At 43.1% G+C, this 27,528-nt stretch overlaps 1 protein-coding gene across 2 annotated transcripts; it reads left to right on the top strand.

The window, feature by feature from the left end:
• The first annotated feature begins 447 nt into the window (after window positions 1-447).
• Window positions 448-8,408, top strand: LOC116274523 (uncharacterized protein K02A2.6-like). 2 transcript variants are annotated; one of them, XM_031665335.1, is made up of 3 exons: window positions 450-5,171; window positions 5,778-5,936; window positions 6,243-8,408. In XM_031665335.1, exons 1-3 carry the CDS (start codon window positions 5,013-5,015, stop codon window positions 6,468-6,470), a joined length of 546 nt encoding a protein of 181 aa, XP_031521195.1. In that variant the 5' UTR covers window positions 450-5,012; the 3' UTR covers window positions 6,471-8,408. The 2 variants fall into 2 exon arrangements, with proteins under 2 accessions (XP_031521194.1, XP_031521195.1); XM_031665334.1 differs by having other exon boundaries at window positions 448-5,936.
• Window positions 8,409-27,528: the final 19,120 nt, after the last annotated feature.

Here is a 27,528-nt window from a genome sequence, read left to right as displayed (position 1 = left end):
AGTGGCAGGCGCAACTCAGGACTGGCGGGCAGCTCCGCCTGCAGCCCCGGTGCAGGATCCAGTAGGTGAAGCCAGCTGGGCTCCTGAGCCGAATGGGGACTTGGAGAACTTTTATATCTAGCCAGAGGATTGTGTGTGCACCAGTCAGCACTCTGTATCTAGCTAATCTGGTGGGGACTTGGAGAATTTTTATGTCTAGCTAGAGGATCGTAAATACACCAATCAGCACTCTGTGTCTAGCTCAGGGTTTGTAAATACACCAATCAGTACTCTGTGTCTAGCTCAAGGTTTGTAAATACACCAATTGGTAATGTGAATCTAGCTAACCTAGTGGGGACTTGGAGAACTTTTCTGTCTAGCACTCTGTCTAGCTCAAGGATTGTAAATGCACCAGTCAGCACTCTGTCAAAACGGACCAATCAGCTCTCTGTAAAATGGACCAATCAGCTCTCTGTAAAATGAACCAATCAGCTCTCTGTAAACTGGACCAATCAGCAAGATGTGGGTGGGGTCAGATAAGGTAATAAAAGCAGGCTGCTGGAACCGGTAGTGGCAACCTGATGGCGTCCCTCTCAAGGCTGTGGAAGCCTTGTTCTTTCACTCTTTATAATAAATGTTGCTGCTGCTCACTCTTTGGGTCCACGCGGCCTTTAAGAGCTATAACACTCAACACAAAGGTCTGCAGCTTCACTCCTGTCAGTGAGGCCACGAACCCACCAAAAGGAAGAAACTCCAGACACATCTGAATATCTGAAGGAACAAACTCCAGACACACTGTCTTTAAGAACTGTAACACTCACCGCGATGGTCCGTGGATTCATTCTTGAAATCCGCGAGACCAAGAACCTACCAATTCCAGACACAATACTACAGCCCCCAGGCCGTGAATATCTCTGTGCTGGGTTTAATAATTCTGCTGAAATTTTGTTAATTGCCTCCAGAATGGAAAACTTTTCTTTCCAGCCCCGTAGAGATTGGAGCCCTCTCCAGTGTATGTTACAGTATTTCTCTCTGGGCTTCTCAGAGGATTATGGAGTCCACCTTAAAAAAGGCAAATTCCGGACACTGTGAAGTAGATTGTTCACAGTTTGGAACCGGGTGGCCTCCAGAAGAGTCACTGAACCCCACAACTGTCCAGGCTGTGTGATGGGTCGTCGCTGAAACTCCTGGACACCCCAGTTTCCCTACATTGATGAATGGCTAGAGTTGGTCCGGAGCCCTCCTCCATGGCTTCGCTCATGTGCCATTCATGATCCCACCTACAAGGTCCTTTAGAGCCAGACTGCACTTTTGCCCAAACCCTCGGCTTCTCTCGTACTGCCTCCTTCTGAAGAAGGAAAGTTTTTCTTATCCAGGTCCACCACCTGTAACCCTCCTGCTCCCGGAGAATCTTCCGTTGTCTCCTTGACTACATCCCCTGGGGCCTCTCCACCTATAGTCACCTGATCACGGCCTTGGCCGGAGACGGTGGCCCCACTCCCCCCATTGAGAGATGCCCAAATCCCTCTGGACAGTGAGTGCACTGCTCCATTTTTAGTTTATGTCCCCTTCTCTGCTTCTGACCTGTACAATTGGAAGGCTCATAATCCCCCCTTCTCTGAAAAGCACCAGGTCTTGACCTCACTGATGGAGTCTGTGCTTCAGACTCACTGACCCACCTGGGATGACTGTTAGCAACTCCTTTTAGCCCTTTTCACCTTTGAAGAGAGGGACCGTATCCGAAGAGAGGCCAGAAAGTATTTCCTCACATCAGCCGGTAGCCCAGAGGAGGAAGCCCAGGACCTCCTTGAGGTTTCCCCCTCTACCTGGCCTGATTGGGATCCAAACTCCTTGGGTGGGAAGAGAGCTTTGTATGGTTTTCACTGGTATTTCTTCGAAGGTATCAAGGGAGCCGCTGGAAAATCCATGAATCTATCCAAGACAACTGAAGTTGTCCAGGGGCTTGATGAGTCACCAGGAGCATTTCTAGAACGCCTCCTGGAGGCCTATCGGACTTAACACCGCTTTCAACCTGGTGGCTCCCGAGAATAGCTGTGCTATTGATTTGGCATTTGTGACTCTGGCAGCCCCTGATACTAAAAGAAAATTACAAAAGCTGGAAAGATTTTGCTGGAATGAATATCAGCCAACTTTTAGAAATAGCCCAGAAAGTTTATGACAATCGAGAGTTTGAAAAGCAAAAACAGGCAGGTTAGGCAGCTGAAAGAGCTGCTGATAAAGCATCAAAAAGGCAAAAATCTTAGTAGCCGCCATCCAGAGAGCCAAGAAGGAAGGACCCCCATCACAAAACACTGGCCAGGGGACCCTGGGTCCCCGCCAGGAAGGCCAAAAAGGTGAGCGGGCTCCCCTACAAAGAAACCAATGCACATATTGCAAACAGATTGGACACTGGAAAAAGGAATGCCCATTAAAACCAGAAGAAAAACCAGAAAAGAAAAAGGTCCTCATCCTCCCCGCTACGGAGGAATCTGACGATTGACAGGGACAGGGCTCCCTCTCCATTGGTCCCCAGGAGCCCATGGTGACCGCCACATTGGGGGACCAGCTGTACGCTTCCTAATTGACACAGGGGTGGAACACTCGGTCCTGCAAACACCCTTGGGCAGTGTCTCTAATAAAAAGGTGGCTGTGCAAGGGGCTACTGGAACTATTCAGGAATATCCAGTCACCCATTCACGAGAGGTGAGTTTGGGACAGGAAAGAGTAACCCACTCGTTTCTCGTGGTCCAAGAGTGCCCCTTCCCCCTCCTCGGATGAGACCTGCTTCATAAGTTGCAGGCATCCATCTCCTTCTCAGCCCAACAAGCTCACCTCACCGTTAGGGGACCCAGCATCCGCTACCGCCCAGCTCCTGCTAACTACCCCTCTGTTGGAGAAGTATCTCTTAGTTTCACCCTCACAACCACTGGAGAATAAAACTAATCCTCTCCTACTGGATTTACAGACTCTGTTTCCTCGAGTCTGGGCCGAGTCAAACTGCCCACGACTGGCAAAGCACCATCTGCCAGTAGTTGTAGAACTGCTGGCCACCACCCTGCCAGTTCAGGTAAAACAATATCCTATGAGTCAGCAGACTAGAGAGGGAATCAATCCCCATATTCATCGACTATTACCAGCTGGTATACTCACACTGTGTCAGTCTGCCTGGAATACTCCATTTTTGCCAGTCCGGAAACCTGGGACAAATGATTACCAGCCGGTACAGGACTTGCGGGAAGTTAACAAGCGGACAGTCACCGTCCATCTAACTGTCCCTAACCCTTATACTTTACTCAGCCTGCTTCTGCCAGAACATAGAGTATACACTGTCCGTGACTTAAAGGATGCTTTATTTGCTATTCTTCTGGCCCCCAAAAGCCAACCTATCTTTGCTTTTGAATGGACAGATCCTGGCTCAGGAGACACCACCCAATTAACCTGGACTCGGTTACCCCAGGGTTTTAAAAATTCCCCCACCCTTGTTGGGGAAGTCCTCCAACAAGATCTTATACCATTCTGAGCCAGTCACCCTAACTGCACTCTTCTCCAGTACATGGACGACCTGTTATTGGCTATCGAAACTACTGACAGCTGCCTGCAACACACTAGGGACCTACTTTACCTCCTTCAGGAACTTGGGTGTCAGGTCTCAGCCAAGAGGGCCCAGCTTTGTCTTCCCAGAGTTTCCTACATAGGGTACAAGATAAACAAATGAAAAGGGGCACTCACTAGTGCTCAGAAGGAAACCATCCTGCAGATCCCTACTCCCACCACCAAGAGACAGGTACGTGAATTCCTGGGGGCCATGGGAGACTGTCGTTTACGGATATTGGCGTTCGCAGAAATTGCCAAGCCCCTGTACTCTGCTACCGGAGGAAATGGCCCGCTAGTTTGGACTGACAAAGAAGAGCAGGCTTTTCACAATCTAAAGAAGGCATTAACTGAGGCCCCTGCTCTTGCCCTCCCAAATATCTCAAAACCATTTCACCTTTTTGTTCATGAGAGCGAGAGATTTGCTAAAGGGGTACTTACTCAGACTTTGGGACCATGGCGACATCCGGTGGCCTATTTGTCTAAGAGACTGAACCCTGTGGCCTCTGGGTGGCCAAGTTGTCTGTGAGCCGTAGTGGCAACAGCAAGCCTGGTCCAGGAGGCTGATAAACTGACTGGGCCAGAATTTAACCCTTACAGCTCCTCATGCCATAGAGACTTTGCTATGAAGTGCTTCTGGGAAATGGATGTTGAGCGCTCGCATCCTACAATATCAGAGTTTACTGTTAGATCAGCCTCGTTTAACTTTCTCTCCCACAAGGTGTTTAAATCCAGCTACCTTGCTCCCTGATCCAGACCTTACCACACCTGTCCTTTACTGCGAAGAACTGTTGGACACTACAGAAACTGGCCGACCTGATCTCCAAGATGTGCCTCTAAAGGAGGTGGATGCCACTGTGTCTACAGAGAGTAGCAGCTTCCTTGAACAGGGAGTACGAAAGGCTGGTGCAGTCGTTACTACGGAGACAGATGTACTGTGGGCCCAGTCACTGCTGGCAGGTACCTTGGCACAGAAGGCTGAATTGGTCATCCTCACTCAGGCTTTCCGATGGGGTAAGGATAAACATATTAACATCTGCACTGACAGCAGGTATGCTTCTGCTACTGTACATGTACACGGAGCCATCTATCAAGAGTGAGGGCTACTCACCTCAATAGGAAAGACTGTTAAAAACAAAGAAGAAATTTTGACCCTGCTTGAAGCTGTTTGGCTTCTTCGGCAGGTGGCTGTAATTCACTGCAAGGGATATCAAAGAGAAGACTCGGCCGTTGCCCGTGGTAACCAAAGAACAGACTCTGTAGCTGGAGAGGCAGCTCGGCTCCCAGTCACGCCTTTGACCCTGCTGCCCACTGTGTTCTTTCCGCAACCTGACTTACCAGATCACCCAGAATACTCCCCAGAGGAAGAAAAACAAGCTTTGGATCTTCAGGCCAGTAAAAATCAGGAAGGTTGGTGGATTCTTCCTGATTCCAGAATCTTCATGCCCCGAGCCCTCGGGAAAACTTTAATCAGTCGTCTGCATTGTACCACCCATTTGGGAGGAGTAAAACTGGCCCAGCTTTGTAGGAGCCATTTCAAGATTCCCCACCTTCAGGACTTAAGTAACCAAGCAGCTCTCCGTTGTATGGCTTGTACTCAGGTAAATGCCAAACAAGGTCCCAAGCCCAACCCAGGCCACCGCCTCTGGGGAGGCTCGCCAGGAGAAAGGTGGGAAGTTGAATTTACAGAAATAAAACCGCACTGGGCAGGGTATAAATACCTCCTAGTGCTAATAGACACCTTTTCCGGATGGACTGAGGCATTTGCCACCAAAAACGAAACTGCCACCATGGTAGTTAGGCTTTTACTCAATGAAATCTTCCCTCCACATGGGCTGCCTCTTGCCATAGGGTCTGATAATGGACCAGCCTTCACCTGGACCATAGCTCAGTTGGTCAGCAAGGCATTAAACATTCAATGGAAACTCCATTGTGCCTATCGACCCCAGAGCTCTGGACAGGTAGAATGCATGAACCACACCCTAAAAGGTGTTCTTACTAAGTTAATCCTAGAGACCGGTGAGAATTGGGTAAAGCTCCTTCCTTTAGCCCTTCTTAGAGTAAGATGCACCTCTTACCGGGCTGGGTTTTCACCTTTTGAAATTGTGTATGGAAGGGCTCCGCCTATCTTGCCTAAGCTAAGGGATACCCATTTAGCAGAAATCTCACAAGCTAATTTGTTACAGTACTTCAGTCTTCTCCAACAGGTGCGAGACATCATCCAGCCGCTTGTCCGGGGAGCGCACTCCAATCCAGTTCCTGACTGGAGTGACCTGGTGTATGTTAAAAAGTTCCAGAGAAAAGGATTCACTCTTGCCTGGAAAGGACCTCATACTGTCATCCTCACCACACCGACGGCTCTGAAGGTGGACAGCGTTCCTGCTTGGATTCATCACTCTCACATCAAAAAGGCCAACAGAGCCCAGCAGGAAACATAGGTCCCCAAGCCTGGGCCAGGCCCTTTAAAACTGCACCTAAGTCGAGTGAAGCCATCAAATTAATTCTTTTTATTTATCTCTTTTGTTTGTTTTCGCCTATTATGCCCTCTGCTCCGTCCTACTCTTTTCTCCTCACTTCTTTCATGACAGGACGTGTGTTTGCAAACACTGCTTGGAAGACAGGAACCTCCAAGGAAGTCTCTCTTACAGTTGATTTATGTGCTTTGTTCTCAGAGCCTGTCCGCACCCACGAAGAACAACGCAACCTGCCGGTCATGGGAGCAGGACACGTTGACCTGGCTGCAGGATGCGGACACACAGGAAGCCGGACTGGATGTGGGAGTTCTGGAGGTGCAGAAAAAGGACTCCAGAGCGTTGCCTTTTACCTCTGTCCTGGAAATCACCCTGACGCTAGCTGTTGAGATTCTTACCAGTTTTTCTGCCCTCACTGGTCATGTGTAACCCTAGCCACTTTCCCTGGAGGATCAACCTGGTCCTCAACCCTCTCCATAACTCGCACTTCCCGTCCTAGACCACGTACTATGGGAAATTGTAACCCTCTTATTGTAACTGTCCGTAACCCTGGTTCAGCTCAATGGTATTGTGGCATGTCATGGGGATTAAGGCTTTGTATCTCGGGATTTGATGTTGGAACTGTGTTCACCATTTAGGAAAAGGTCCTGGTCCCATGGAGCCCTCCTAAGCCAATTGGACCTTTAATGATTTTGGTGACCCTATGTTCCAAAGACACCAAGACAGGGTCGATTTAACTATCCCGCCGCCACTCCTTGTTCCCAGATCTCAGTTACAACGACAACATCTCCAACCCAGCCTGATGTCCATTCTGGACGGGGTGCATCGCCTCCTTAATCTCACCCAGCCTAAATTAGCCCAGGATTGTTGGTTGTGCCTAAACGCCAAACCCCCATATTATGTTGGATTAGGAGTAGAAGCCATGATTAAAATTGACTCTCTTTCTTGTCGTACTTGGCCCCATGCCGTTACACTAGGAGACGTGTCAGGGAACGCCTCCTGTCTAATTAGCACCGGCTATAACTTATCTGCTTCTCCCTTTCAGGCTACCTGTAATCAGTCTCTACTTACTTCCTTAAACACCTCAGTCTTTAACCAGGCAACCAACAATACCTGGCTGGCCTGCACTTCAGGCCTCACTCGTTGCATCAATGGGACTGAACCTGGACCTCTCCTGTGCGTGTTAGTTCATGTACTGCCCCAAGTTTACATGTACAGCGGGCCAGAAAGGCAACTTCTCATCGCTCCCCTTGAATTACATTCCAGGTTTTGCAGAGCTGCCCCACTCCTCGTACCCCTTCTGGCCGGCCTTAGCATAGCTGGATCAGCATCCATTGGCATGGCTGCCCTTGTTCAGGGAGAAACTGGACTAATGTCCCTGTCTTAGCAAGTAGATGCTGATTTAAGCAATCTCCAGTCAGCCATAAATATGCTACATACCTAGGTACAGTCTCTAGCTGAAGTAGTACTTCAAAACCGCCAAGGCCTAGATCTGCTATTTCTCTCCCAGGGAGGGTTACGTGCAACTCTAGGAGAGAGTTGTTTCTGTGCCAATCAGTCTGGGGTCATAAAGGATACTCTCCAAAAAGTTCGAGAAAATCTAGATCGATGTCAACAGGAATGGGAAAATAACATCCCCTGGTAGCAAAACATGTTTAACTGGAATCCATGGCTGACTGATCACTGGACCGGGGGGACCCCTTCTCCTCCTCTTGTTAGGTTTAGTCTTCGAGCCTTGTATATTGAATTGGTTTCTTAACTTTATAAAGCAGCGCATAGCTTCTATCAAACTTATGTGTCTTAAAACCCAATAAAACCCGCTTGTTATTACTGAAGAATCAATTATTTGATTCTCCAAAACATGAGTAGGGAATGTGATACCCTACCCTGTTTTAACCTGAGTGACTCTCTTAGCTGAGGGAGCCGGAGAGACTCCATTTTAGCTTCTTCACTTGCAGCCCCCTTATCCCCCTCCCTTAAGGGAATAACTAGTGCAAGTTGACTCCAAGCACATCCAGGAATGCACTTACTGATAAGATACTGAGGCAAGCTGTACCAGCAGCTCCTGGGGACTTGCTCAGTGGATGGTACCCAAGCCCCTGCATTTATCTCTTTGTGATAGTTTAAGCCCCTGCACCTAGAACTTTTTTTTTTTTTCTGTAACTATCTCTGTAAGCATTTTTTTTTGTTTTGTTTTGTTTTAAATTTTGCCTGTTCTGCTTCTGTAAAAATTGCTTCAGCTAGGCTCTCCCTCCCCTAGTTAGACCACCGTATAAAAAGAAATCTAGCCCCTTCTTCCAGGCCGAGAGAATTTTGAGCTCTAGCCATCTCTCGGTCGCCAGCAATAAAAGGACTCCTGAATTAGTCTCAGAGTGTGGCGTTTCTCTATAACTCCCTTGGTTACAACGTATCATCGATATATCAATCATCTATCAATTACCTGTCTGTATCAACTATTATCAATATATCCATCTATCAATCATCTATTATCTATCAATTATCTATATCAACTATCATCTATATATCCCTCTATCAATCATCTAATTGCCTATCAATGATCTATATCAACTATCATCTATATATCCATCTATCAACCATCTATCATCGATTATCTATATAAACTGTCATCTATATATCCATATATCATCTATCAATTATGTCAGCTATCATCTGTCATCTCTCATCATATCTATCATCTATCTGTATCATCTCTCTTCTATCCATCAATCATCTATCTAATCATCTATTTTTTGAAAGGCCTGTAAACTTGTTAACATATATATACACAGGCATTTTAACAAGTGTTTTCCTTGGAGAAGCGAGGATAGAAACTAACCTGTAGGAAGAGTGCCCTCTGCTGCCACTTGTTCAAAATAGCTCTTCTGCCTGGCAGTACCAAGGAAAACCTCCTAAAAGGTTCTTAGCCTTCTGGCTGCTGTCTATAACAAAAAATAAATAAGTAGCATCTTTGCCTCTTAAAATATCTTTAAGATTTCTGTTTTGTAGACAGCCATGTTGCTACATTTTTCCATTTGGTTTTATTCTTTCCATGGCAACCATAAAGCAAACATAACTAAGAAACAGACATTGGATAATTATGCAGTACACAGAAAGCATTTCTTCCAAACTCTTAATAAACTCAATCCTTTTCTAGGTGCACAAATCCATAGGTCAGAGGTCAAGATTACCCCACCAGGAATAGCTCATCATTGTAGGCAGGAGGAAATGGCTTTATTTACTCCAGAGCACCCAGGAAAAAGTTCTGACCTTTACGACCAGCTCTGCTTGCTATTCCAGGGGAAAGCAGGAAGGGAGGAGCGGAAGGACAGATCCATAAATGTTCTATGACAATTACTTGGCAGCACTGTTTCAAAGAAACAAGGGAAGTCTTTACTTGGCATTCTGTACTAAGCAGTGCATTGAAATGGGTTGGTTCCAGCTCTGGACTGCCCACCCACACCTGGCCCCTCTGGGCATACTAAACACAGACAAGAGTGACACCACTACCCCAGGTGTTAACCTGGAAACTTCCCTCCCTTCCATGCATCATCCCTGCTTTCATCTCCGTAGTTGACAGATTCTCAGGGTCTGTTGTGTGGATTCTGGGATCAGCTTCTGAGCTCTTGCCCTTCTCTGAAACATCGCTGTTGGCTCTCTTTTAACTCAGGACTCTGCAGGGCTCTTGATTCTGAAATACTTGCAACTTCAGGGAAAAGACACTCCCTTGGACAGCTTCATCCCAGCATCTAGTTGGGGAAAGAAGATTGGACATGCTACATTTTTGGGCAAGATGTTTATCTTTTCCAAACCTATTTCCTGATCTATAAAATGGGAATGATAAAAGAACTCACATCATCAAGCTTTTGTGAGAATTACAACTGATAAAGGATAAATGTCGATTATTATAATATAGTAATAAAATAAGTATTATGGAATATTATTGAAGCCTGCCTGCCTTTCTTTCTCTCTCTCTCTCTTTCTCTTTCTTTCTTTCTTTTCTTTCCTTCCTTCCTTCCTTCTTTCTTTCCTTGTTTCTTTCTATCTTTCCTTCCTTCCTTCCTTCTTTTTTTTTTTTTTTTTTTTGGAGACAGTTCCACTCTTGTTGCTCAGGCTGTAGTGCAATGGCACGATCTCAGCTCCCTGCAACCTCCACCTCCTCGGTTCAAGTCATTCTCCTGCCTCAGCCTCCCGAGTAGCTGGGATTACAGGCGGCTGCCACCACACCCAGCCGAGATTTTGTATTTTTAGTAGAGATGGGGTTTCACCATGTTAGTCAGGCTGGTCTTGAGCTCCTGACCTCAGGTGATCTGCCCACCTTGGCCTCCCAAAGTGCTGGGATTACAGGTGTGAGCCACCGTGCCTGGCCCTGGACAGAGGGCAAATATTAATATACGGGTATCTAGTGGCTGCGACCAGGCCGGAGAGAGGAAGGTTAAAAAATCAAGGGAAGGAGTTTTGTCCCTAAGTTTAAAAATACATAACATTGAGACTGGAGATAAATAGACCAAATACTAACAATGGTTAGCTTTAGCTTTTTTGTTTTATTTTCAGCTTTAAGTTTTTATTTTTTGTGGATACATAATGGGGGAATATATTTATGGGTTACATGAGATATTTTCATACAGGCATGCAATGTGTAATAATCACATCAAGGAAAATAGGACATCTGTCACCTGAAGTATTTATCCTTTGTCTTACAAACAATTCAACTCTACTGTTTTATTTTAAAATGTACAATTAAATTATTTTTTACTGTAGTCACCCTGTTGTGCTATCAAATGTTAGGTCTTATTCATTATTTCTAACTTTTTTTTTTTTTTTGAGACAGCTTCACCCTGTTACCCAGGCTGGAGTGCAGTAGCGTGATCTCGGCTCACTGCAACCTCTGCCTCCTGGGCTCAAGTGATTATCCTGCCTTAGTATCCCAAACAGCTGGGATTACAGGCACATTCTAGCATGCCTGGCTAATTTTTGTATTTTTAGTAGAGACAGGGGTTTCACCACATTGGCCAGGCTGGTCTCGAACTCCTGGCTTCAAGTGAGCCACTTGCCTCAGCCTCCCAAAGTGCTGGGATTACAGGTGTGAGCCACCGCAGCTGGCACTATTTTTTATACCCATTAACCATGCCCACTTCCCCCAATCCCCAACTACCCTTCCCAGCCTGTAGTAACCACCATTCTACTCTCTGTCTCTGTGAGTTCAGTTGTTTTAATTTTTAGCTCCCACAAAAAAAATGAGAACACACAGTTTTTCTTTCTGTGCTTGGCTTATTTCACTTAACATAATAAACTCCAATTCCACGACAATGGTTATCTTTGAGTGGGGAATTTATAGGTGATTACTTTTTTTTCTTCTCCTATTTTTCAAATTTTCTGTAATGAGTACTTTTTAAATACTTTTTTAATAGAAAATATGAAATTTTGTTGTTAAAAAGGCATCATTTTTTCTTTCTTTTCACTGACTTACACGATTAATACATGATCATATTCTCAATCTAAAGCTTACAAGCCAGAGGTAAGGCTCAAACCCCTCATGGACACACACACAAACACGACCGCTGCCACACCAAACGCAGTCACTTCCCAGAGGTAGTCTCTTCAGAACTTGTCGAGTGGGGGGTAATCATCTCTTGCCACTAGATGAACAATAGGGCCATTCTAGAGGCTCTCTGGTCAGTCATAGGTGATGGACACTTCCACATTTTCCTCCTTGTAAGACAGAGGGTCCATCTGGAAATTTTGAATACCCAGTGTAAGGTACACAGCAAACCGTCCTGTGCCAGAGGGGAAAAAACTGAGCCTGATTCTGATCAAAACTGTAGATCAGTGGTTTTCAATATTGGTTGCATACTGGGATCATCTGAGGTAGTTTAAAAAATTCCTGTGTCTCAGTTTCCCCCCCCCCCCCCCCCCCCCCCCTCTCTGGTATAATTGCTCTTGGACTTGCCTGGGCTTCAGGGATATTTATTTATTTATTTATTATTATTATTATTATTATTTTTGAGACCCAGTCTCACTCTGTTGCCCAGACTGGAGTGCAGAGGCGTGATCTTAGCTCACTACAACCTCTGCCTCCCGGGTTCAAATGATTCTCCTGCTTCAGCCTCCTGAATAGCTGGGACTACAGGCACCCACCAACACACCTGGCTAATGTTTGTGTTTTTAGTAGAGTTGGGGTTTCACGATGTTGGCCAAGCTGGTCTTGAACTCCTGAACTCAGGTGATCCACCTGCCTGGGCCTCCCGAAGTGCTGGGATTACAGGTGTGAGCCACCGTGCCCGGCCAGCTTCAGAGTTTTTAAGAGCTCCCCAGATAATTGTAGTGAGCTACCTTTGAGAATCATTGCTCCAGATTTAACATCCAATTTATAGAAAATACAGTGGTAAGGATAGAAGAACAGCATGGAGTGCAATAAGCAATAGCCACACTGGGACATGCTATAGGACAAACACTCAGTTTTTTTAGTTTTCTTTTCTTTTTTTTGAAACGGAGTCTCGCTCTGTCGCCCAGGCTGGAGTGCGTGATCTTAGCTCACTGCAAGCTCTGCCTCCCGGGTTCAGGCCATTCTGCCTCAGCCTCCAGAGTAGCTGGGACTACAGGCGCCCGCCACCACGCCCAGCTAATTTTTTGCATTTTTAGTAGAGACTGGGTTTCACCGTGTTAGCCAGCATGGTCTCAATCTCCTGACCTTGTGATCCGCCCACCTCCGCCTCCCAAAGTGCTGGGATTACAGGTGTGAGCCACCGCACCCAGCAACACTCAGTTTCTTTACAAAAAGTTGTAAGAATAAAAGGTGAGGAGGAGAGAGGAACCTACAGGTTAAAAGCGACTAAATTACTAATTGCAATGTGTAAAGAGATCTTTTTGGATCTTCAGGTGAACAAAGAAAACATATGAAAAGTTTTACACATCAAACAGGAATATTTGAACATTCAGTAGATATTTGATATTAAGGGATTGTTTTTAATTTTGAGGTTATAATAATGTGGGGTTTTTTTATTTTTATTTTTTAAACTTTTATTTTAGGTTCATGGGTACATGTGCAGGTTTGTTACACAGGTAAACTCATATTATGGAGGTTTGTTGTACAGACTGCTTTATCACCCAGGTACTAAGCCTAGTACCCAATAGTTATTTTTTTCTGCTCCTCTCCCTCCTCCCTACCTGAGGCCTGGGGTAGGCCTCAGTGTCTGTTGTTGTTTTACTTTTAAAACAGTTTTTATCTTTCAGAGACATGTTGAAATAACTGAATGAAGTATCTCCAGATTATATATCTGAGATTTACGTGAAAAGAAGCCTATGAGAGGGAGGAGTGGGTGAGGGTGTTGATTAAAAAAAAATGATTGGCCATGAGTTGATAATTGTTGAAGCTGGGCAAATGGGTACATAGGAACTCGGTATTCTGTTTCATCTATTTTTGTATGTTTAAACATTTCCAAAATAAGAAGTTTTTTTTAGAATGCTCAGTCCAAGATATTAATTAACAATTTAGTTCTTATTTATAGATAGAACATCTTTTTCCCACTACAGCGTGCAGTTCTTGGCTGTCTTCTTTTGGGGAGACAGGTGTGACCATCTGTCCTGCTCCTTGCCCATCCCCACCACCTCTCCCCTGCTGACTGTTGCTTCCCAAGGCCAAGGCCAGAGGGCGGAGTAGACATGAGGGCATTAGACCATTAGACAGCTCTCGTTTACTGAGTGGTCTTGGGCTCCCACCCTGGCTGGTTTTACAGCTGGCTTTTCCTGGGTTTGGTCACTTCGCTTGTGTTATGGATCCATTCTGTTCCCCAAAAAACTTTTTTTGTTTTTGTTTTTTTTTTTTGACAGAGTCTCGCTCTGTCGCCCAGGCTGGAGTTTAGTTGCATGATCTCAGCTCACTGCAACCTCTCCTCCCGGGTTCAAGCGATTCTTCTGCCCCAGCCTCCTGAGTAGCTGGAATTACAGGCGCCCGCCACCATGCCTGGATAATTTTTTGTATCTTTAGTAGAGACGGGTTCACCATGTTGGCCAGGCTGGTCTCACACTCCTGACCTCAGGTGATCCACTCGCCTTGGCCTCTCAAAATGCTGGGATTATAGGCGTGAGCCATTGCACGCTGCTCCAAAAGACATGTTGAACTCCTAACCCAGTACCTGTGAATGTGCCTTTATTTAGAGACGAGGTCTTTGCAGATGTAATCAAATTAAGATGAGGTCAGACTGGGTGTGGTGGGTCACACCTGTAATCCCATCACTTTGGGAGGCCGAGGAGGGCAGGTCATTTGAGGTCAGGAGTTTGAGACCAGTCAGACCAACATGGTGAAACCCCATCTCTACTAAAAATTCAAAAATTACCCTGGTGTGATGGTGCGAGCCTGTAATCCCGGCTACTCGGGAGGCTGAGGCAGGAGAATTGCTTGAACCTGAGAGGCAGAGGTTGCAGTGAGCCGGGATGGTGCCACTGCACTCGAATGAGGTCATACTGGATTACGATGGGCCCTAAATCCTTTGAATGGTGTCCTTACAAGGAAAGAAATTTGAAAACACAGAGGAGACATAGGTGAAATAAGACCACGTGAAGACAGAGGCAGGGCTTGCATAAGCCAAGGAATGCCAAGGTTGGCAACCAAAGGAGTTAGAAGCAAGGAAAGATTATTCCCTAGAGACTTTAAAGAGAGCATGGCTCTGCTGACACCTTGATTTTGAACTTTGAGTCTGTAGAACTGTGAGACAAGTTTCTGTTGTTTTAAACCACCCAGTTTGTGGTACTTTCTTACAGTAGCCCTAAGAAACGAATAGACCCGATCCAGACCTTCCCAGCTCTGGGGATGTCTCTTCTGCTGCATGCTGTGTATTTGGTCCCCAGGGATGCCAGCTCCAACTGTGGCTCCCAGGAGCCCAAGCAACACATACTCCTGCAATTGGGGTCCCTCACCTTTGCCGCTGGGTCCACTTGGGCAGGACTTGAGCGCCTCTCTCTCCTGCATGCCTATCCCAGCCCAAGGGAAACCCTCACCCACCCCTGACCTTGCCCACGCAGAAAGAGGTGGCTTTGCTCAGTGCAGTAGCACTTTCTGGCTCCCACGGAAAGCACTTAGTTGACCCCTTTCCTCTGCTTATATTTCCTGGGCATGAGCCAGATCCCCCTTTTAACTATAGGGACTATATACCTGGTTTTCACTCTTTTTACACTTGAGTGTGAATAACAGAAATTTCCCTTCCCCTGGAAGTCTCCCCTCGCATCTCTCATCTCTCTGACCTTTTCTTTTCTTTCTTTTCTTTTTTCTTTTTTTTGTTTGTTTTGAGATGGAATTTTGATCTTGTTGCCCAGGCTGGAGTGCAATGATGTGATCTCAGCTCACTGCAACCTCCGCCTCCCAGGTTCAAGCGTTTCTACTGTCTTACCCTCCTGAGTAGCTGGGATTACAGGCACCCGCCACCATGCCCAGCTAATTTTTTAAATTTTAATAGAGACGGGGTTTCACCGTGTTGGCCAGGCTGGTCTTGAACTCCTGACCTCAGGTGATCCGCCTGTCTCTGCCTCCCAAAGTGCTGGGATTACAGGCATGAGCCACTGCACCGGGCCCACTCTGATCTTTTCATATCCCAGGTCTATCTGAGGTGTTCGAGAGCCTAGGAATAGGTGTTGATCTTTTCCTTTGTAAATTATTCACACGGGGTTGCCTCATAATCACTCTAACTGAATTACATGTCCCTAGAACTTGGTTAATTGTTTTGTGGGTTGTTCTCCTTTTTTGGGTTGTAAATAACATCATATCATATATACTAAAACTAACTTTTAAATTCTACAGTATGTCCTAAAGATCTTTCAATGACAGTACATATCATCTGATCTTACTATTATTATTATTATTATTTTTTGAGGTGAGGTCTCACTCTGTTGCCCAGGCTGGAGCGCACTGGTGGGATCATAGCTCCCTGTAGCCTCAAAATCCTGGGCTCAAGCGATACTCTCACCTCAGCCTACCAGGTAGCTGGGACTACAGATGCACACCACTACACCCAACTAGTTTTTATTTTATTTTATTTTTTTGTAGAGATGGGGTCTCACTGTCCTGGACTCAAGCAGTCCTCCCACCTCGACCTCCCGAAGTGCTGGGATTGCAAAGTGTGAGCCACTGTGCCTGGTCCTGCTTTCACATTTTAAAATTCTGCCAATTGCTCTCTAACATGGGTACCTCACCTTATATTCTCTCCCATTGGCAACCTGTTAGGGTGTTCTTTTCCTCTAGTCTCCCAACTCAAGGTATTCTTCTACTTCTCAATGCAATGTTCCAAATGGTTGTAGACTCATATCAACTAACTCACTAGAGTGCCCACAGATGAATTTCTTCACCTTGATATTATCAGCTGATACTCAGTATTCATTGCCTCTTCATTTTAGTGCACCTTCCAGTATGGCAGACATTAGAAAGTTTTACAACACATAAACAAACTATATTTTGATACTTTCCTGCAGGTAAGGTTCTGGATGCAAATTAGGTCCTGCCAACGAGATGCTTCATTGGAAACTGGAAGGTAGAAATGAGGTTATGGCATTTTTCTCTTGCTTTCTTGACTGTTTTATGATGTCGGATATGGCCAGAGGATGGAGTTCCTCACACCCCCCCAAAATGGTACGGTGTCCAGTTTCTCCAGATTTGTGGGTGGTAAGGGGCATTTGCTGTGGTGCCAGTGATTCCCAGATACCAGCTACTTGATCTTGGATCTTATTTGCACTAGCATTACCTTGGACTATGATCTTGGGCTCAGTCATTCCAGGGGCAATCTCTTGATATTCAAGCTCCCTGGTTGGGACAGTTGTAACAGCTTCTCTGGTGAGACAGTTCTGCAGTGTTCTGGGCATAATTCCTGGAAACCTAGCCTACAGCCTAGTTCTGCCAAGTTTATAAACATCCAATTCCCTGTATTAAATCCCATTCTGCATAAAATCCCTAGGGTGGTATCTGCTTCCTGCAATTGAACCCTAACTGATACAGGCTTGGTATATGGCTTCTAATTTTACTTCTCAATTATAGGCAATGGCCCTGCTTAGCCATAATTGATGGCCTCGGCTCCCTTGTTGGTAGACCAGGAAGAGAAAGTCTTGGTGTTCAGCAGAATGGATTTCCACAAAAAAGTATTTAGCTGAGCCTTAGGTACTAGAACTAACAGATGAAAGAGACAATGTAATGTTGTGAGTAAACAGAACTCCAGGCTTAAATTCTGTATCCCATGTTCTGTTTGTGACTGTGTCCCTTACCAGCAAAATGACCTTCATTAAATCCCTTACTGTGTACGGGACTGAGTCTCCTTGACTTTAAAATAAGGGGTTCCCGGCTGGGCACAGTAGATCACACCTGTAATCTCAGTGTTTTTGAAAGGCTGAAACAGGTGTATCGCTTGAGGTCAGGAGTTCGAAGCTACAGTGAGCTATGATCTCGCCACTGCCCTCCAGCCTGGGAAACAGAGCAAGACTCTGTCTCTAAAAAAAAAAAAAAAAAAAAGCTAAAATAAAATAAGGGGTTTCAGATGACTTTTAAGGTCTATTTTAGCTCAAAGATTTTATGGTCCTATGAAATCATTATCACAAACCTGAGCATAAAATGGTTAAATGTTGTTCACTAAACCCTAAAACCCTTGCAAATGACAGGTTCATTCCTCTTCCTCCTTGCTTTGCCAGTCCGTCTTGAGGCATTAAGGTTTCTCCTGTTCTGTCTGCTTGCTTTTGTTCCATCTTCCGTTAATAGTGAATTGACATAAAATTGCAGTTCCGGAGAAGTAGAGGTGTTGCTATGGAAATAGCTTTGATTCACTGATGTAAACATTAAGCTGTGGATGCTCATCCCTGAGGTGCTGGCAAAAAGAAAAAAACACAAAATAAATGTTATAGTAAGAATGACATTTTGTTTTCGGAGAAGGTGGACCACACTCTGAAGGCTTGCTCTGAAGGTATATGTAGCACATTCTTACCAGGATTCAGATCTACCCCAGGTGTAACGATGCTCCCTGACTCACAGTGTCTGATGTGATACAGGAAGACTGAACTGTGGTATTAGTCCGGTCCCCCTGCACTGTGTTACAAGGAAATCCCAGAACTCATCGTGATTAACATCAAATAAAAATACCTCCCCTTTAGGCTGATTGTCCCCTTTTGGGGCTTAATGAAATTTTATATTTTCCCTTCAAACTGAGTATCTCATTTACTTTCAGAAAGAAGATTTCCTAATTTTGGCCCTTTCTTTTTTCTTTGGGCGGGGGGAGTGTTTAAAACTGTTTGTTTTTTAAACAAACATTGGGCATTCCAATAATTAAAATCATTTTAAACACAAAAAAATAATGGCACTCTGACTAAATGGCATTTAGTAGCCAGCAGGACACCTTGGGCCAGGTTGGTTTTACTCTAGATTTCATTGTCATCCCACCCCACTTCTTCCTTCACCAACATGCAAGCTCTTTTCCTGTCATGACAGCCAGATAGGCAGAGGCAGGTGCAGCCCTCATCATCAGTGGTTCTCAATTCCTTGATGTGAACAGGACAGCACAGGCATTAAGCTTGATCTGGCCTCTTTGCATTGTACAAAGTTAAACAGCTAAACGAAGTAAAATACAAAGGCAATACCTGTGGAATGCATACCGCACGTTGGTGGGCATGCCTCATTGCAATTTGCCTGCTTGTTTCTATTCTGTCATTTCTTTGGAAGGCAGCAGATTTTTCTCTTATATTTCTGTATTCTTTAATTTCAATTTACTGAATTTCTTGATCTCAGTCACATCGGGTTTGTCAGGCATAGAGGAAGTGGAATGAGGCAGAAGAGTAAATGGAATCTTGACCTTTTCTATTTCCCTCTCTCCCTTCCCCTTCCCCTTCTCCTTCCCCTTTCCCTCCCCCTCCCCTCCTTCCTTCCTTCCTTCCTTCTTCCTTCCTTCCTTCCTTCCTTCCTTCCTTCCTTCTCTCTCCTTCCCTTCCTCTCACCTTCTTCCTTCCTTCCTCTCTTCCTTCTTTCTTTCTTTTGTTCCTTACTTTTATTTAAGTGTAATGTATATACATAAAAATCCACTCACTTTAAGAGTGCTGTTTGGTGAATTTTGATGATCGTAGACAGTATTTAACCTCCACCAACACTGAGGTTCAGAGCAGTTTCATCATCCTAAAAAGAACCCTCTTGTCTCTTTGCAGTTGATCCCCTTCACCCTCATCCCTAGTACCAGATAACCACACATCTGATTTCTGTCACTGTGGTTTTACCTTAGTAGAATTTCATGTAAATGGAATCATACAGTATGTAATCTTCATGTTTCACTTCTTTCATTTAAAATTAATGTCTTTGATATTCATCCCTATTGTTGTATAAATGATTTCATTCTTTTTTCTTGCTATATGATATTCTGTAATATGAATACACAATTTGTTTATTCACTCACCAGTTGATAGAAATTTGGCTTGTTAGCAGTTTTTGGCTATTGTAAATAATGCTGCTACATACAAGTCTTTGTATGGACATGTGTGGTTGTTTCTCTTGAGTAACTACCTTGAAGTTGGATTGTTGGGTTGTATGGTAAGTGCATAAAGTTTCGTAACTGTCTAAGAATCTACCATGCTGTTTCCAAAGTGGCTGTACCAATTTGCATTCCCACCTGCAATGTATAAGGGTTCCAGTTGCTTCACATCCTTGCCAACACTGGGTATGTTCTCCCAATTTCTGTACTAATTTCTTGGTGGACTAGCACCAATCTGTAGACCATACTTCATGCAGGAGTACTCCAACTCATTCATAGGAATATGTCCACGGTCCTAAATGTTATGGAATGAAGAACTAGGCATTCTGGTTATTGTCGACCAGAACAACAGGTTCTAATGCAATACTCCCCCCGGATCAAGAAAATAAATATGATACAAGTTTAGCTGTGTAGCTTTGTTATGGATTCGACTTTAATAAACACTGGGGTATACATTTTGTTTGGGAAGCACTTTAAGTTTTCTTTCTTTCTTAAATAATAGAAAAGAAATGTAATATCTATTTTTAAAAAATGAATACAAATCTAGCTCTGACATACATTGTAGCATTGACAGCATGTCCATTGGCATTGTTTCTGGCCTCTTTAGCAGTGCCTGGATTGAGCTTGGTTGAGCCAGCCTATAATGGGTTGACACACAGCCAGGCTCAGGAGCAGAGGCAGTGACACATGTATTGGATGGGGTGGATGGAGTCAAGGAGATGCATCTTGAGCTAGAGTAGGAAAAAAAGGCCAAGATGAACACTAATTAGGAGCCATGGAGAATGGAACATATTGCCAGAGGGAATAGCTGCAGCAACTTTTCTAACTGAGGTAAGTTTCTCAAAATCTGGTGATAGGAAGGAAGAAAAACCATTGATCTGAGATGTCAGGATAGCCTGTTAGCTTTTCAATTTTCTGCCCCTTTAGAGACACACTTGAGTCACTGCACAGCCAGATGAATAAAGTGTCACACAATTATGTGTGTAGATTAAAATCTGGATGCAACAGCCCCAAGGGCAAGTTGACTCAGCTGCTTATTTGTGACTAGAGAGCACATTAGAATAGAATATTCAGAAATGCACAAAACACACTTATAGAGGGTAGGTTGGAACTGAGTGAGATTATTTTGCTGAATAGTACAGAAGAAATTCTATTAAAAGATTAATTCTGCTGGGCGTGTTGGCTCACACCTGTAATGCTAGACTTTGGGAGGCCGAGGCGGGTGGATCACCTGAGGTCAGGAGTTTGAGACCAGCCTGGCCAACATGGTGAAACCCCATCTCTACTAAAAATACAAAAATTAGCCAGCAGGTGCCTGTAATCCTAACTACTTGGGAGGGTGAGGCAGGAGAATCACTTGAACCCGGGAGGCAGAGGTTGTAGTGAGCCGAGATCGCACCGTTGCCCTCCAGTCTGGGCAACGTAGTGAGACTCTGTCTCCAAAAATAAAAAAGATTAATTCACTAAGGAGAAATTGCACTATATTCAGAATAAAAGTAGCCATAAAGTGTGGGAGATGCTGTTGAAATAACACTGCCACCTTGCTAGTGGGTTATTTTCAGTAACATATTCTGGAATGGGATACAGTTATTGGAGACACATGAAGACCTGCATTAGAACAGGACACACATTTTTTCACAAAAAAATAAATTTTGGGAAAGTTTATGTTGAAGAGTTATTTTGGGGAAGAGAGGGCTACAAAAAGTAAAGTATTATCATTTAGAATTTTGAAACTCTTCTCTTTTCCTCTGCGGTGTAATTAACTTTAAGGGCATTTATGGTGGCTACAAGAATTAAAATGTACTTACCTTTTTTGGGAGGCTGCGGCGGGTGGATCGGTTGAGGTCAGGAGTTTGAGACCAGCCTGGCCAACATGGTGAAACCCCATCTCTACTAAAACTACAGAAATTAGCCAGGTATAGTGGCAGATACCTGTAGTCCCAGCCACTTGGAAAGGGCTGAGGCAGGAGAATCGCTTGAACCCGGGAGGCGGAGGTTGCAGTCAGCCGAGATCGCGCCATTGCACTACAGCCTGGGCAACAGAGGAAGACACTGTCTCAAAAAAAAGAAAAAAGAAAAGAGAAAAAAGAAAAAAAAAAGGAAAAAAGGGACTTATCTTTAAGGCATAAAATACCAGTTAAAACTATCCACGTTTATGAATAGGGAAGCAAAGCATTGTCAGATGCTTTATATAGTTTATATACATTAAAATTTATTGCATACTCATTGCATCAGCAAGTATGAGGACTTCTCTAAAGGACTGATTTAAATGTAGTAAATCATTTAAGTATGAAAATAATTAGTAGACATCTGGGTTAAGGGGGCTGGGCTGCTAGGCAGAGAGATGCCTGACTCATCTCCCTGCTCCTCAACATGCATGCTTTCCAAAACGATTCATGAAAGCTTTTCATAGAATCAGCTGCCAATTGCAACTGCCCAGGCAGGAAACACATTAGTCAACTATCTGTCACACACCAGGAGAAGTTTTATTAGCCTTTGTCTAAGAGGCTGATGTCCCAGGTTGAAGAAGAGGTTTCCACGTATCCCGAGACCCCAGAGATTGGAGCCTTCGTTGTTGAGCAACTGTCGGTTATCTCTCCATTGCACAGGGACAGCTCTAGGAGGTAGCCCTGGTTGTTTCACCCCGAATCAATACCTGCCTCTCTGCTTCTGCTCCAGGGCTGCAATGGACTGCAATGCACTTGGAGGAGGACAGGGTTGATCAGGAGCTCACTGCAGCCAGGAACAGGAAGGTAATACAGGTGCAAAACCAGGAAAGGTGTGGGGGCTAATTGTCGCCAGAGGTTTTAGTTTTCCTAGATGCTTTTTCTAACAGGCAATGAACTGTAAACTGCTTCAAATTATTCTGGAAAAACCCTCTAACTGACCCAACAATTAGGTACCAGGCCTTAGTAGATGTAATAATTTAGTATCTTAATAGGTGGTTAACCATTTGGGAGAAAGTAATTTAGATCTTCATCCCATATCATACATCAACATAAATTCCAAATGAACTAAAGAATTAGATGTAAATGATTAAGCTATAAAATAAGGAAGAATAAGTAGCTGACTGAGTCTGGGATGGGGAAATGACTTTTCAGGCATACAAATCAATACAATATTACAAAAGAAAAATTTGTAATAGATTTGGCTACATAAAGCATTTATTACATCTGTATATATATATTAAAACCACAACCAACAGAATAAAAATAAAAATACAAAAATGAGTAAATATTTACAAATATTTATAGAAGTGAGTTCATGGCCTTATTATAGAAAGATTCCCTTCCCTCAATTTAAATTTAAATTAACAAAGCCTAGGAAAACATAATTCATAAATTTTATATTTTATGAAAATAGTAAATAACATTATTATGTCCACCCTCCCTAGGAACTAAACAAATCTAAATGAAAACAAGATTGTTTCTTTTTAATTATCAAAGAACAATGATTTTTTTAGAACAATAATACACAAATGTAACTAGATTAAGACCTTGTAGTTATTAGGTAGGGAAATTTGGCCATATTTGTTTAAATTTATTTTACTTTAGGAAATTTTTATCTACATCCTAATGAACTAGTCAAACATTCAATAATTTATATATAAAATATTCATCCATTAATTTATCAAAAGCTTGAAATCACCCAAATGCCCAGCGTAAGATAAATCTTTACTACAGGCATCTGCCACCATGCCCAACTAATTTTTGTATTTTTTGTAGAGATGGGTTTCGCCATGTTGCCCAGGCTGGGCTCAAACTCCTGGGCTCAAGCGATCCTCTCACCTCGATAAATGTTATATAAACTACAGCACAGACACATATAAAATACAATTTTTAACTATTTATTTTAGATTTATTTAATTTTAAATTTCATTTTTTTAAATGTTAATAGTTATTGGAAATGATACTTAAATGATGTGAGCAATGTTCAGAGTGCACTTTGTGGAACGTCATAAATACTTTATTTCACAATGAAAAGAATTCCTTATGTCTTTGATAATGCAATTAGAATGTAAGAGTAAAATTTAAAAAGTAATACAGAAAGCACAAAGGTAAAAGTAAAAATTAACCAAAACATCATCTCTAAGTGATAAAAGATGTTAAATTATTGAATAGCCTTTTGTATAGTTTTCTGTGCATATATGTAGCACCCAGTCTCATGTACAAATTTACCAAGTATTATTTTTATGAACTAGAGCATACTCATCCTGAATTTAACTAATTTCCTTTCCTTCAAGATATTTATTTATATCTTTTAATGTGAAAATTATACATCCTCATCATCATTTGTAATGACTGCACAGTATGCTATTGTATGTATATTTGTTCCAAAATTCAGTTAACTAGCTTTCCATTGATGGATATATTTAATAAGTAAACAGACCCAGGGAAATGCAGCTGGACGGAGAGCTCAGTTTTAAGAGAGTCTCTGTTCCCCTGCTAGTCTCTTTTCTAAAGCTGCAAATACGACGACAATCTTGTCTGTAGTTAATAAGCTCTGAGCACACAAGGACCAGGCACGCAAACATGTTCCACACCACCTGTGCAAGAAATTGTCTGACCCTGTCAACTGTAAGCTCCTGGCAACCCTTTAAGAAACAGGATTCAAGCTGTAAGGGTGAGGGGAGACTTGATCCTTTGAGAAGCTGAGTCCTTCTGGTTCCAGTCCACCCATTCCAGGCAACCAGAGCACATCGTCATTGACTGAATAATCCTGCCCATCTCTCTCCCCAAGAACATTGTCCTGAAGACTCACTCAGAGGAAGATCACACCTCTGATAAAAACCCGCTTTTGGAAAAATTTAAAATGTTAGCTAGTGAAAGGCCCCCCTGGGGCTAGAGGCTGAACTTGTCTGGTTTCTTCCTTTTCAATCTGGAGTTTCTTTACAATAAACTCATTGGTCTATTCCATGGGCTTGGCTCAGCCTTGCTTGCAGATTACTTCCTGCAAAATCCTACTTCGCATATTTGAAGCTTATCCTTAACTCTTCCCCCTTGCACTTCTGCTATGACAATCCTAATTCTTCCCAGTCCCTGCCCACAATACCTACCTAACTAGGGAGAACGTGGCATAATGCAGAAACACACAAAGCAAAGCACATGAATATTTTCTAAAATATTTTTCTTATGGCATCCACACTTAAGTTCACATCCTTCAAAAAATAAATTTGCAATTTTTAAGTGATTGGTATTGTTAACACCAAGTATGAGATCTAATTGTCAGAGGTATTTGAACCAGAGCAACTCCATCTTGAATAAGGACTGGGTAAAAACGAGGCTGAGACCTACTGGGCTGTATTTTCAGACAGTTAAGGCATTCTAAGTCACAGGATGACACAGGAGTTCTGCACAACATACAGGTCATAAAGACCTTGCTGATGAAACAGGGTGCAGTAGAGAAGTCAGTTAAAACCCACCCAAACCAAGATGGTGGCAAGAGTAACTTCTGGTCATTCTCACTGCTACACTCCCACCAGTGCCATGACAGTTTACAAATGCCATGGCAACATCAGGAAGTTACCCTATATGGTCTGAAAAGGGGAGGCATGAATAATCCACCCCTTGTTTAGCAAATAATCAAGAAATAACCATAAAAATAGGCAACCAGCAGCCCTTGTCTCTGTCTATGGAGTAGCCATTCTTTTATTGTTTTACTTTCCTAATCAAGTTGCTTTCACTTTAGTCTGTGGACTTGCCCTGAATTCTTTCTTGCATGAGATCCAAGAACCCTCTCTTAGGGTCTGGACTGAGACCCCTTTCCAGTAACACAGCTACACCCTGCTTTAAAAATTGTAATGGCATCTCAAGGCCAATAGTGTAAGAGACTAAGCTCTTATCCTGTGTGGTATAAAAGACTGCATAATCGGACCCAGATACCTCTCTTTCCTCGTTTTCCACCATCCCTTATTATGTTTGCTATAGAAAACAGTTACGGTAACTAACTTGTCATTAATTCCCTCAAATGGCTAATGGTATTTTATCACTCTGTGACTCAGCTCAGATTTCTGCTTTTCCCTAGGGCTTCTTAATCCTACTGGCTCATCAGAATCACCTGGTGACATTTTTTAAATGTTTACTTGTTTATATTTCAAAATTTTTTAAATTTTGAAATTGTTTTAGATTTACAAAAGAGTTGTAAAGATAGCACATAGAGTTCCTGTCTATTCTTCTTTAGCTTCCCCTAATGTTAACATTTTACCTTAACTGTGGTACATTTATCAAAACTAAGAAATCGGCATTGGCATTTTAATAACTATACTATAGACTTCCTTTGGATTTTGCCAGTTTTTCCACCAATGTCCCTTGTTCAAAGATCCAAACTAGGAAATCATATTTGTATTTACTCGACATGTCTCCTTAGACTTCTCCAATCTGTGAAAAATTCTGGGTTTTTTCCTTGTTTTTCAAGATCTTGGCACTTTGAAAGAGCACTATTCAGGTGTTTTGTAGAATGTCCCTCAGGTATGTCTGATATTTTCTTATGATCAAGCTGAGGTCATGGATTTGGAGGAAGAATACCACAGAGGTATGTGCCCTTCTCCCTGCATCCTTTTGGGGGCACATGATATCACCAGGAGTTATCACTGGTCATATTAACCTTGATCACTTGGTCAAGGTGGTTTCTGCCAGGTTTCTCCAGTGCAAAGTTACATTTTTCCCTTTCCATATGTATTAGTCAACAAATCACTAAGTCCAGCCCACACTCAAGGGCAAGGAAATAAAGTCTCACGTTTTGGAGGAAGAAGTATCTGTCTATAAAAATAACTGTGACATGTGTTAAAACTACCACACTAACTAAAACTATCATGAAGGAGACACTTTGAGGCTATGCAACTCTCCTGTTTTTTTTTTTTAAGTTTTGCCCACAAATTTTAATATTTAATGTGTTAATTATTATACTGGTGTTCTAAAGGTGATTTCTTTATTTCCCCCATTTCTTCTACATTCATTAATTGGAATTCCTTCTGTATTTTTACTACACAGTTCTATGGGTTTTGACAAACTCTTACAGTCATGAACCCATCACCACAATCAAGATGTAGAAAATTTCCATTGTCCCTAAATGTTCCCTCAAGTCCCTTTGTAGCAACCTGATCTATTTGCTGTCTATATAGTCTTACTTTTTCAGAATATCATCTAAATGGAATCATATTGTTACATAGCCTTTGAGTCTTGCTTCTTTCACTCAGCATAATGCACGAGAGTCATCCATGTTGCTGCATGTATCAATAGTTCATTCATATTTAGTAAAGTAGTATTCCATGTATAGATAAAGTTTTTTAAAAAAAAAATATATTCTCCAATGGATGCACATTTGGGTTGTTTCCAGTTTTTGACAATACCACATAATGATGCTATAAATATTCACAGGTGTGTTTTCATTTGAACATAAATTTCCTCTTTTTTGGACAAATAGCACTTGCTTAGGATTGCTGGGTATGAGGGTAATAATGGCCCCCAAGATGTCTACATTTTCATTTTCTAATTGCCAAGACCCATGAAGATGTTACCTTACATGGCAAAGGGGAATTGAGTTTGAGGATGGAGTTACGGTAGTTAATCAGCTGACCTTAAAACAGGGAGATTATCCTGGATTATTTGGTGCGCCCAATTTAATCACATGGGTCCTTCCTTAAAAGCACAGAAGTCCGAGGGATACAGTGAGATGTTGCTAGGTTATATCATGAGTTAATTTTCTCACATTTTTGGAAGTCAGAATCCTAAAATCAAGGTGTTGGCAAGGCTCCATTCCTCCTTCAGGCTGCAGAGGAGAACCTGTTTTCTTGCTTTTTCCAGCTTCTACACGGGCCCACATTCCTTGGGCTGTGGCCTCTTCCTCCATCGTCAAAACGCATCATCACTCCAACCTCTGTTCCATAGCCATTGTCTTCCCTCTACCTGCCTCCATCATCCCATTGCCTTCTGTCTTTGACTCTAAGGTTCCCTGTGATCACATCGAGCCCACCAAGATAATGCAGGATAATCTCATCTCAGGATCCTTAA

This window comes from Papio anubis, chromosome 4 (genome assembly GCF_008728515.1).
Source record: "Papio anubis isolate 15944 chromosome 4, Panubis1.0, whole genome shotgun sequence".
Lineage (NCBI taxonomy): Eukaryota > Metazoa > Chordata > Mammalia > Primates > Cercopithecidae > Papio > Papio anubis.
Note: the sequence above shows the minus strand (reverse complement) of the source record. Positions and strands in the feature narration are given on the sequence as shown.